Source organism: Mustela erminea, chromosome 1, assembly GCF_009829155.1.
Source record: "Mustela erminea isolate mMusErm1 chromosome 1, mMusErm1.Pri, whole genome shotgun sequence".
NCBI classification, from domain to species: Eukaryota; Metazoa; Chordata; class Mammalia; order Carnivora; family Mustelidae; genus Mustela; species Mustela erminea.
The window spans coordinates 171950685-171963956 of NC_045614.1; the positions used below are offsets into that span (position 1 = coordinate 171950685).

General features: G+C 38.6%; 1 protein-coding gene across 5 annotated transcripts in view; it reads right to left on the reverse strand.

Annotated features, from left to right (window-relative positions):
* The window catches only part of TMEM45A (transmembrane protein 45A), a 66638-nt gene that overhangs the window by 11878 nt on the left and 41488 nt on the right, over positions 1 to 13272 (reverse strand). For 2 of the 5 annotated variants that reach the window (XM_032350898.1, XM_032350918.1), the window contains exons 2-4: positions 4954 to 5145; positions 3475 to 3687; positions 1357 to 1541 (exon numbers count right to left, since the gene is read on the reverse strand). In XM_032350898.1, coding sequence (XP_032206789.1) covers positions 1357 to 1541; positions 3475 to 3687; positions 4954 to 5143 — 588 coding nt within the window. In that variant the 5' untranslated portion in view covers positions 5144 to 5145. Of the gene's footprint in view, positions 1 to 1356; positions 1542 to 3474; positions 3688 to 4953; positions 5146 to 11073; positions 11232 to 12971; positions 13105 to 13272 lie in introns of those variants that run through there. The other 3 variants (XM_032350906.1, XM_032350927.1, XM_032350888.1) reach the window with 3 other exon arrangements.

Genomic DNA, 13272 nt, shown 5'->3' on the forward strand with positions numbered 1-13272 from the left:
TTATGCACTAGCATTAACCACCTATGGACAAGTAGAGAGAGAAATAATATGGTGAAAAGCAATTCACGATGTCCTATTATTAGCTTATAACAGAATTTTGGCCATAAACATTCACTTACCACACATAACATCAAAATAAAAAGCAGAATAAATTCATCTACGTCTCCAGACATTTTTGTTTCAGAGGAATCTGAGGGTGGAGAGAGGTACTACAGCTAAACCTTCATTTCCTGCCAGTATGTGTGTTTGTACTGGTATTAAATGTTCATTTTTCTTTAAGCCTCCAAACGTTATTTAGTCTAGCCACCAGGTAAAAAAGGAAACTAGTCTAGACATACTCATAGATGGAAAAGATTTTTAAATAGTCACAGATTTATGCCCAAAGATTTTTAACCCCATAGCTCTTTCCTAGAAAAGCTTTTGGTAAAATGTGAAAACATTATTTCTCTGCCAGAAGGGACATTAGGTCAGCCTATTTTCAGTTGTGACAGCCCATGCTTCTTCCCTCAGATTCTTAATAAAGCATTAATTATTAATGGAACACTAATAGCTTGCCAATTCCTGCGATAACCTCATCCCAAGTTTCTGCTTTCTGATGACGAAATATCTCCTCTACGAAGTCATCCCCTATTAAACCACATTTACCTTTCATCTCAGGATTTCCTTACATCTATATGTACATATTAGAGTATGATTTACCAGTGTCTATAAAATATAAGTTCACTAATTGGAATACATGTTTTTGACAACACGCCAAGCTTAGGTAGTCAACAGAGTAAAATGGAAAGAGCCCGGGACTTGGGGTCAACCAGACCCACGTTTAGATGCTAGTTCCATTACTGTGTGAGTCTGGGATAGTCACATCATCTCCCAGAGTCCTATCCATAAATTTGGGATGATAATACCTAACTTCCAAGTCGCTGGGAGGACAAAATTGAAACACCATGTATGAAATAGTCCTGCAGAGTCGTCGGCACATCATTGTTTCTCAATAATTAGTCATTTCCTCTCCTTTTTGCTTTTCATATATTTCTCAAGCTCGTTACTCATTAGGCTGTAAATTGCGTTAGCATTAGCACCTGCTGCCCACAACAAGCAATGGCCCAGAATTCCTACATTATGGATATCCAGGTGTGTGAGGAAGATGGCCACACCCCACTTACTTTCCAGCCGCTCTGTCAGCACCCCACTAGGGCCGCTGGGCTACTCAAAGAAACATCACCTCTCAAAGACCCACAGTCTCACTACAGGTGGCACATCAGAAGGAAGTCCCTGATTCTGGATCAAAATACCCCATTAAAGAGAAAAGAGTACAGATGGAAACACCAGATGCCTTCACTGGAGGCCCCGACTCACCTGCCAAAACCAGCTCCCCTGAAGCAGGATAAAGCTTGTCCGAAGAAGTTCCACAGTGATATTGGTCCGTATGAAGAGCTCCAAGAAGGCAATCAGGCCTGCCACAAAGACGGCCAAGACCAGCAGCTGGTGCACAAAGATGTCCAGCATTTCCCGGCCATGAGTGTGATTGTACAAGACAAAAGCTGATAGGGAAGAAACAGTTTCTCTTATTCAGTGAAACCAAGGGACATCTACCATTTCTCTCCCTCTGTCTCTCCCCAACCCCACAGAATTTTACACACACACATGCACACACACCAATTTGTCCAAAATATCAAGTGCTCTCTGCTTCCCACAATAATGGAAACCTCTAGTATTTTTTTGGAGTCCTCACCACTTCTTTTTTTTTTTTTTAAGATGCTATTTGTCAGAGAGAGAGTGAGCACAACCAGGGGGAGAAGCAGTCTCCCTGCTGAGCAAGGAGCCTGATGGCAGGACTCAATCCCAGCACCCTGGAATCAGGACCTGAGCTGAAAGCAGAAGCTTAACCCACTGAGTCAACCAGGCCTCCCAACATCACTACCTCTTAAGAATAAGGATCTATCACTTCTTTTCCCTTTTCCTTATCTAACATATCATGATTTTTAAGCTATATTTCAAAGCATCTTCTATGCAGGAGGATGAATAGTAAGGGGGATGGAACAGGAGAAAGAGTTAGGGTGAACACACAGATGAATGAAACAGACCCGCGCCTAAAGGAATTCAACCCATTGGAGTAAGCAAATACATATATGTATAAATCATAAAAGAGGACTTTGGTATGAAAAAATGCTCTGGAAGCTCCCAAGAAGTAGTAACTACCTATATTTTTTAATCCCATGAACAGATTCCAGCTTTATCTTCAACCTTTTCATGTAGATGAGGAGGAAAAGATGTTCACTCAAAATATGGTAAGACCCTGAAATACTGAGAATCTTGCCGTTGGTTTTTGATGCCCTTCTTTTAGCTAGCCTTTGTTCTCAGAGAGGGGTTGGCAAAAGTCCTTATATTCAGATATGGGAGGGAAGGTGGACAGTTAGGAAATGGCCCCTCCTGAAAATCTGGGGCTTTTTTAGTTCTTTTTTTTTTTTTAAGATTTTATTTATTTATTTGACAGACAGTGAGAAGGAACACAAGCAGGGGGAGTGGGAGAGAGAGAAACAGGCTTCTTGCTGAGCAGGGAGCCCAATGAGGGGCTCGATCCCAGGACCCTGAGATCATGACCTGAGTTGAAGGCAGATGTTTAACAACTGAGCCACCCAGGTACCCCATGGGCTTTTTTAGTTCCATAATCAATCTATTCCTTAAAAATACAATAAATGAAAACAAGTTACTAAACACCTGTTTTCCCTACACAGTAAGAGGGACAGCAACTGAACAAAAAGTATTTTTCATTAACCTTTAAAAATAGGACCTCCTATTTTTAGTGACTGATTTTTGACTCCACTTACCATGTAATGGTGAAGCTTCAGTATATCAATATGAAAATAGCTAGATAGCAGGTTAGCAGGTTGCTGTGAGTGGTCTCCTTGTTTCAGGGTACTCATCCTACAGGGTGCCTGGGTGGCTCAGTGGGTTAAAGCCTCTGCCTTCGGCTGAGGTCATGATCCCAGGGTCCTGGGATCGAGCCCTGCATGAGGCTTTCTGCTTAGTGGGGAGCCTGCTTCCTCCTCTCTCTCTGCCTGCCTCTCTGCCTACTTGTGATTTCTGTCTGTCAAATAAATAAATAAAATCTTTAAAAAATATATATGTACTCATGCTTCACTACCCTAAACTCAGTTTCACTTGTTTAAACAGAAATAATAATTCTCTCCAGGATAACCTAGAGATAAATAACCATGGCAGCTTGTTCTTTAAGAATGATTTGAAATGTGAATAAAGCACATCAAATGATGGTGCTTGTCTTATTTTACTGTATGAGTCAGTAGGGAGGGAAAATCCTTGGCATCCTATGCAGGACATCTAAAGATCTCCCCATGGCCCAAACAGATGGCCCAATTGATCAAGGCAGCACCAAGACCCTAAAGGAATATTATTGTACAGGCCTAGACAACTGTCCAAGGATAGTGAAACAGGAACATACTCACTTCTACTTACCCTCCACAAATAAGCCATTCGACAACATTAACTTGGTTAAGGAGGTGGGAAGTGAACTGATGATAAAACACAAGATGTTCGCCACACCCAGCAGCCCAAAGAAAAAATACATGGTGGAATGATGCCAGCTCAAGAGTTCGACCCACTGGCCCTCTTTATAGTCATATAAGGCTAAGTGGGGCCCACCAGGAATAAACTGCTCCCCGAGCATGCCTGCAAAGGAAGATATCACAGTTTTAGCAACCCTTTCCATGACTTCACAAAGAAAGCAGGAAGATACTGAAAGAACCCATGGCTTATTCAAATCTAATGTCCTTCTATGATGCTGATTGTTCTTTCTGGGCTATTCCTTAACAGCTAAGTACTGGTGCTTTCAGCTGGTTTTAGAGGTTCAAACACTGGTTTGGATGATCAACATTTAGTCAAAGATAACCAATTTAGTCAGACAGCTAGTTATTTCAGATCTTCAAAGTTGATCATTTCAGTTTTTCATAGTTCCAAGACCAGTTCCACTGATGGTCTTAGTTCCCATTTTCATGTAATGACTAGATAAATTGTACAAAGGCTGATTACTTCCTTCTGACACACCCTACATCTTTGGATAGCATCTTTGGGTAGCTACCACGAAAAGGAGAGTTGTGCTTGATTCAGAATCAAAAGACTAGGGTTCAGCTTTTCCTCAATTAAGGATAACTGAGAAAACACAGATTATAGCACATGGTCTGGTCAGGTACAGAAACAGTAAAACTTTCTTTAAAATACTGCTGTATGTGTCAATCTATGGAATCTGGCAAGGCAATTCATCTCTTTGGAAATGGTTGCTCTGTAATTTCATGTCCATAGCAAAGACCTATTGCCATGAATAAAGCATGAAGAAATCTAAAGGGAATGGAGAAAGTTCTGCTTTTCACAAAGGAGAGGTAACCGGGGAATTCTAAAACCACAGAAAATTTTCTCAGAACCTTATAGTCAATGAAAAGTCCTTAGAAGTCACCTGGCCTAACTTCCCTTTTCAATTTAAGAATAATGCAAAAAAGGATGAATATATAAAGCAAGGTCTTCTTCAGCCTGACCCCTCTGTACAGTCCATCAGCAACAACTTACAACTAAGGCTTTCCCAAAATAACTTGATTATTTTGGCATCATTTTGAAAAATGGTTTCTGATAGAGTTTACTCTTTCAGGCATCAGAATAAATATTATAGTTCAAGGTTCCAACTAATTCGAGAAAGGAAAGTCACCTTGAGTGGTCAGGCAAGTTAATATCTATGACTGACTCATTAAGGAATAGGCTTCTGTATAAACATGAAGTGTCCCCTTCTAACAAACTATAATCAGATAGAAATTACAATTAGAATAAGTGTTCAGAGATTTTTTAATAAAAATTCATTTTAGCAATTTCTTGATTTGATATTTAATTTTCTCTTTGATGTAGAAATACCCAAAAGGAGAAAACAGAACACAGAAATGGTACACTCACCAGTGATGGCCATGCCAATTAATACAATTCCCTCAAAAATTTCTATTCGATGGAATAATGCTTTGGAGCCGAGGTAGGAAGTCCTTTTGTGCTTTTTGAAGGCATACTTCAGAATGCACTTGATGGTCCACCAAATACCCATGATAATGAAGAAGGTTCCAGGGAGGGCATGACCTTTGAAACTCCCCATGTCTACCAAGATAAGAACATATAGAAGATGAAGACATTTTGTTTCCAGAACTTAGCCAAAACATCACTCACTTTCATAAAATACACTATTTTCTGATGATAGTAGATATACCATTGATTTAAGAGGAGTTGAAATTACTGTCAATCACTGCAATGTCAACAATACCAACAAGGAAAACATGCATATTCATTGAACGCTTACCTTGTGCTAGGCACTGTCAAATGTTCTGCACACAATCTCTACAACATACAATCTCTCCATTTTCAACTGGGACACAGGTTTAGACAGGTAAGTGAACTGCCCAAATCTCACACTATTAAGCAAGAGTTATGTTGTTTTCAAGAGGGAGTTCAAGGATTTCTTAAATGATAGCATGTGCAACACCATATATTTACACTTTAAGCATATTTGGAGAAAAGTAATATGAAAATTTTACCTGTATGTTTAATACTTGAAATGATATAAAATTGCCTATAATTTTTTAAGTAATTTCAAAGTATCAAGCATTGAGTATACAAAAGAGACCATTAGTGCTCATCAAATATTCAAGCATTTCTCCAAAGACTTTTCCTAGCCTCTTCAGGTGAATCAAAACCATGTTTCTAAACAGTATGGAGGTGCCTCAAAAAGTTAAAAATAGAGATACCCTATGACCCAGCAATTGCACTACTAGGTATTTACCAAAGTGATACAAAAATACACTCAAAGGGGTTCATGCACTCTAATATTTATAGTAGCATTATCAACATTAACCAAACTATAGAATGAGCACAAGTGCCCATCAACTGGTGAATTGCTAACAAAGGTGTGGTATTTTTTTACAATGGAATATTACTCAGACATCAAAGAGAAGGAAATCTTGCTTTTTGCAACCATGTGGATGGAACTAGAGGGAATTATGCTAAGCGAAATAAGTCAGTCAGAGAGAGACAAATACCAATGATTTCACTCATATGTGGAATTTGAGAAACAAAACAGATAAACATAGGGGAAGGGAAGGAAAAATAAAATGAGATAAAAACACAGAGAGAGGCAAACCAAAAGAGACTCAACTATAGAGAACAAACTGAGGGTTGCTGGAGGGAAGGTGAATAGTGGAATTGGCTAAATGGATGATAGGCATTAAGGAGGGCATTTGTTGTGATGAGCACTGGGAGTTGTGTGTAGGTGATGAATCACTGGATTCTACTCCTGAAACCAATCCACACGGTATGTTAACTAACTGCAATTTAAATAGAAACATGAGAAAATTATTTTATCCTACCTAAAGAAACAAATAAAAACCATGATGGCACTTGTCATTTCCAGGCTGAGTGAGTTAGGGGCCTACATGACTCCTTTAACTCACCTGTCCCCTGCCATGGCAACCTTTGCATGGCTTATCCAGAACATAGTGGATGGCCAACCAGTCTGCTTCAGATTAATTGTGCTAAATTAAGCTGGCTTAAAGAGCTTAATCCAGCCTATCCAGACGGATACCAAGCCAAATCAAACTGTAAATAGTTTACACAACTCTTATGTTTACATGGTGCAGCAAATAATAAAAAGAACTATCCTCCATTTTTGGTCAGTGCTATAGAAAATCAGTCTTGAATTATGTGAGCAGCGCTTTGTTCACAAGTACTGTACCATCAACAGAATAATGAAGAGAGAATGCAGAATCCTCTTAATGAATCTCACAGTAGGTCAGACGTAGGAGAACTGATGAAAGGAGACTTCAGGTTTCCTCTGGCCTAGCAGAGGGCTTTATCTCCTTTAGTGGGTACTGGGCATCTCAGCTCAGGAAAGACCCCTTTGGGTGACTTCCACATCCTTCACAAGTGTGAAGTTTCAAGGGGGAACTGTGAAGTTAACTCAAACAGTATGAGTCTCTTAAATTTCTAGTCGAACCCCCTGGCAGACATTTTGGCATGCCTCTAAATCAACCAAACCTTCTAAGAGACTCCAACTCAATATAGTTGACTCTTGGACAACACAGGGTTGAACGGCTTGTGTCTACTTAGATGCAGATTTTTTTTTACACATCCTGGAAATGTATTTTCTCTTATGATTTTCTTCATAAAATTTTCTTTCCTCTATCTTACTTTATCATAATAATAAAGTACATGATATATATAGCATATAAAATATGTGTTAATTGATTGTTTATATTATCAATAAGGCTTTCAGTCAACCATAAGCTGGTAGTTCAGCTTTGGGGTAGTAAAGGGTAATCCATGGATTTTTGACTGTGCAGAGGGTTGGTACCCATGTTATTTAAGGGTCAGTTGTATATCACATAATGCCAAGTGCCCATTCTTGTCCTCTGACTCTAATTTTGGGGCATGTCCATTAACCTCTCAAAGCCTTAGTTCTTAATAAAAGAAGGAGGTGGCCTAGGTGACACCTGATGTTCCTTTCTGCTTGAACATTCTGTGATTCCTCATCCTAGCCACCATATTTAGCAGTGTCACTGAGTTCTCCTCTTTGCCTTGGCTTATAAAGCCACATGGTGTTAAAATATGCTTTTCTGTGGGATTGAAAAATATATCCAGACTGTAAATTATTTGTACTTTTCTGGAGAAGAATTTGATAGGTCTTAAGAAGACTTGAAGGTTTTATATTTGTTAGGAAACCCATTTCCAGGAAGCTATCCTAAACTTATTAACCAGAAATACAGGCACCAAATTAAAAATATACATTATCTAAAATCAGAAGAAGGATTTAAAAAATTTTTACAGCCACTTAACCCACTAAGCCACCCAAGGACCCCTACAGACACTTAAAATAAAGTTTTCAAATAACTTAAGTGATAGGGGCTATATTTAGTGAAAAGAATAGCATTTTTCAAACCTGAGAAGGGGCTTTGGATTCAGGCTGACTAGAACTGAATCCCAACTTTATCATTTACTAGCTAAGTGACTTGGGCAAGTTATTTAACTTCTCAATGCCTCTGTTTCCTCTTCTGTGAAATGGGACAAAGAACAATAGCTAACTCCTAAAATTAAAATAAGTTCCTCTAAAGTAAATAATCCATAGTAATAAGCAAGCTCATGTTATCCTCAACTCACCTCAAACTACTAAAGTAGAATAAAAGTAAAATCAAATGAGGAATTCTACTTGGACAAAACTGCTGAAACGCAACAAGCATCTACATAATTCTCTTGGCAGTCATGCATGTACTGCTTGTAACATTTCTCCAACTATTGTCTTAGAAGGTTACTGGAATCTTCTGTAGTTATTTAATTCCTTGACTGCATTTAAAGAATGAACTTCTTGAAAGCAAGAAGAAAGACCATAAATCTATTCTTTCTATCCCCCCCATTGAACCTGGATAGCATCTTATACACTCTGAAATTCCAAACTAACAAGAGTAACTAAGTCCTTCTAATAAGGATCATATATTTATAAAACATCTCTACTCTGATGTCTCAAAACTTGCTCATACTCAACATAGCCACAAATTGAACTAATCATCTTATCTACCCACCCACTACCAGAAAATAATTTTCCCCTAGTCACTGATTTTGTAACACCACCACTACCATTCACTTACTTGCTCAAACTCAAAATATGAAAATCGTCATAGAGGCCACCTATGTCTCTGAAAACTAATTGATTATTAAGAACTATTGCTTTTACTGTCTTATATCAACACTCCCTTGCCCCAAATCTTGCTAACTCCCTTGCTCTTTCAATTTCATCTGCCTAGGGAAATCCTCCCTGATGGCCCAAAGAGAAGACTTCCTTAATACCTTCTCAAGGTACCCAGTTCTTATTTTAATGAATTCTTTGTGTGATTAGTTAATCAAGATCTGTCCTCTTCATTAGTCGTTATGCCCATCACTATTAAAAGCCAGTGTAGCACTCCACTCCTCAGAGGAGACCCAGGAGCCTGGGATATTCTCCATTTTTAATGCCCTGATAAATTTTTAAAAGGTATAAGATGCCAAAACAGAGTTACATAAACCACGATTGCTTTTCAGTGTTTAGATTTACCTAATAAATACCTTCTTTTTAAATTTTTTTTTATTTTTTAAATTTTTTAATTTAAATTTAATTTAGTTGACATGTACTATTATTAGTTTCAGGGGTAGAATTTAGTAATCCATCAGTTGTATATAACACCCAGTACTCATTACATCAAGTGCCCTCCTTAATGCCCATCATCCAATTATCCCTTCCCCTAACCCACCTGCCCTCCAGCAACCCTCAGTTTGTTTCCTAGAATTGCCTAGAGTTCAGTATCTCTTAGGGTTTGCCTCTGTTTTTATTTTATTTTTCCTTCCCTTTCCCTATATTCAGCTGTTTTGTTTCTTAAATTCCACAAATGAGTGAAATCATATGCTATTTGTCTTTCTCTGACTGACTCTGCTCAGCATAATACACTCTAGTTCCATCTATGTTGTGATAAATACCTTCAACACACATGCAAAACATATTACCTATGTTGGAGCTAACAGGAAAATTTAAATTTGGGGCCCTTCTTACATGTGTGGCTCTGGCCACATAATCTTCTCGATCCACCTCCATGACCAGCATTATAATAGGTTCCTGCTGCCCCAAAAGCTGAGTGAACCAATATATCTCAGCACAGCCACTGGGACATGACAGGGAGGTAATGGGGAGTAGATGAAGGTTTTTGAAGAGGGATATGAGGTGAGCAGGGTAGGGAAAGAAATGAGGCATTGCTCCTAGCACAGTTATAGAACTTCTGCATTTTAGCCTTTTAATCTGAAACAATGTGATGGCTCAATTTTTCTCTGTTTTAAAAAACTCAAACAAAATGAAGTCAAAGCAGGCTTGCTATATTTGCCTAGCTAAGGGACTCAACAGACCCAGTTGCTCCTGGCAATGAAAATGGTATTCATTTTTTTTCCCCACTTTCATTGTGGAAAGAAAAAAACTGCTCAAATTCTCAAATATCACTTCACTGTGATCTCCTAGAACACCATTATCCATAAATTTATCTTTTGTTCCTTGCTTTACTATTGCCTGAGATCATAAAAGCCAAGTAGTCCAGAGTTTGATTCGATCTAAATCCAAAAAGAAGACACATTTCCCTTGGAAGAAAGCTCTTCTCACCCACAAAGCAAATCATACTTGCCAGAAAACCAGCAGATACCTCAGGAAGATCACCAAAATAGGAAACAAGAAGGTCCTTCCTCAATATTTTTCTTGCCTGATCTTGCCACTTAAAATAATCTCATGGGGAAAGTGGTTCATCCAGGCCTGAAATAGTGGGTTGCGATTCAACACCAGCTTCCAGCTACAATTTATCCTAAAAATTCATACTCCTCCCCCATCAAAAACAAAACAAAACCCTCTACGCTTAATGACACCAAACACCATCCTCTGGGCTAATGACAAGCAACGGCTCCTACTATACTCGTTGGCCCCTTTTTTTCTCACTGTCCTCCAAATTTACACTCTCACTCACCATCCTAAAGGGAAATATTTTAAAACTATAATACTTAGAGATAATACTGGACAAATCCCAAGATCTAACTTAGGTGTCAAGTGTTAATGCCCAGTGTTACAGACACATAAGCCATAGACCAGGCCAATGCACAGAAAGAGGAGAGAACTCAAAATAGTTCACGGAAAGAGATCCTACAGTTTTCTTGGTGGAATCTCAGCCAAATACTAACTTCAACATAAAATGAATACCATGGGGAAAACTTAAATTAAAATTTCATCTTGAGCCACCACCAAAATAAAGTATACCTAAATCTTAGTGACTCCTTTCTAAGCACATTTATAAATCCCAATACACTAAAAAAAATTTTAACTATTTCTTGAATTTCATTTTACCATTTGCTTGACACTCAAAGCAAAGTATATACAAGCATTTGTAGCTTTAAAGTTCTCCATCACTCCATCATTCCATACCAGTACATTCTCTCCCAAATTTCAACTATTTCAAGTTTCCTTAATAAAATTACCCTTACCTTCACACTTTCCTCAATGTCAAATCCAACTCAATTCTCTTCTCCCAAGAACTTATAATGGTTCCTGCTTCAAGAAGAAAAAGAAGATACTGACTGGTCTAAATCTAATTACTTTCCTTCTTAGAGACAAAACCAATGTGCTTATGTTTTTCCAGCATGAAGGCAGCAGATGAATCTTCAGAATATGTCACAATGCCTTCATAAATGTAAATATTAGGGCCACACCCTTTTTGAAATCCTACTTCATATCCAAACATTGTGCCATAGAGTAATTCCCAAGAACTCACCTTGCCACCCACCCACATGACCACTAGTCTCAGACATGTGTTCCCAGCTGTGAGAACCAAAGCCCAATTAGAGCATGTGTGATCTTTGCTATCTCTTCCAGGTCATCAAGATGGACAGAAGACAAGCAGAATGGTATGGGAGCAATAACATACAGAGCAGATCCAGTAAGTCCTATAAAGACAAACCATTCCCTAATATGCAATGCCTCAAAGAGAGATTGTCACAGGAGCTAGGGTTGGAGTCATAGCCAAAACCAAAGTTATAAGAATAAGAAAAGATGAATAAAATTGGTGTAGGTCATCAGTGAAGCTCAGTTGCCCTCAAGGAATACACAAACTAGTAGACAAGTACATTCTAAAACAACATGAGGTTTACACAGAGTGAAACAGGAAGACGCAGCAGCAGTTTGACTCTAACCTGAAGAGCTAGCAACTGTTATCCTGTCTGTATGCCACTCTTATTTCCCCTCTCAATGATAAACCCATGGTGAGTGAGGGCCATATCCTTTATCATGCTTTGCACCTAATTAGCATTCAATAAATCACAATGAATGATGGGCTTCTGCCTGGAACCCCATCACCCTGAATCACTGACCCGGGTGGCAACCAGTTTCAGAAACAGCTGATGTGGTTAATTAAACGCAGATTCTTGGAACCCACTTTAGATCTACTGAATCAATCTGGGGGAGGCCCATGAATCTGCATTTAAAATAAGTACACATCAGTTATTTTTTTATATTCTTAAATTTTGAGAACCAAAGGTTTAGACCATGTGGAGACAAGCAGAATGACACCAAGACACTGAAATTTAAATGTGACTTCCCTATCACCATACCCCAGAGGCCATCTGTCTCCCATCAGTGTCATAAACTCTGCTGGGCTTGTTCACATCTGCTTCATACTGGGCAGAGTTGGGTGGCTCAACAACTGTTCCTGAGGCCAGAATGATAATCTGGCTCCAGAAGAAGACAATAACCATTCTACACTGCTGCCATTCTGTTCTATTTTATTTTATCATACATTATTAAGATATTTTATTTTATTTTGATCTCTTTTACACCCCAGCCTCTTACACCCATACCCCTAATCAATCTTTAAATTCTAAAACTACCCATGTCACATGGGCTAGTCTTAACCAAACACCCAGAATGACAAACAGAAATCTACATTAAAAAAAAAAAAAGACACAGAATGAGCCAATCCAAATCATATGTATTGAAAAACAGAACAACGAACAGAAAACAAGAACAAATGTTATGTTAAATCACCTGCCTGTGATGAACTCTTCGAAGTAAACAGTGGCCTGGACTGTTTCTGTTAATAGTGCATCTGAGATGGGAAGGGAAGGAAGTTAGCATTCATGGAACATCTACTTCATGTTAATTACTTCTCATGTATCTGTTTATTCTATTTTTGAAACAACTCAAGGAAGAAGTATTATTTCCACCATAGGTCTGAAGAAACTGAGACTCCAAGATATCTTCTGACCTGCTCTAAGTCACAGAGTTAGTTAAGATCAGAGGCAGGATTTCAAGGTCCTTATCTCAGACTAATCCCCTAGATAAGGGCAAAGACCAGAAAAGGTTTGCGAATAAACCCAACGGTACTCACCAAGTTCCTTTGACTAGGTTAAACACTGGAAGGAAAAAGGCTTCTATTCTGGGAGTTTCTATCATTGAGACGTCTCTGCATGTAAAGAAAGTGAAGATCTGCACGTAGCTTGAATATTTATTTGCCACTATTATAGTCAGAGTCAGAGTGCACAGGGATGCCAACTAAAAGGAAAGATGGTCTGAGTAATCTGCAATGACTTCACTTGACAAAATGAAGATGCTAGAGATATGATTGGAGCTGTGATAAGAACTTAAAGAAATCATTCTATGGTTCCCAGCTTCATACCACTTCACAATTC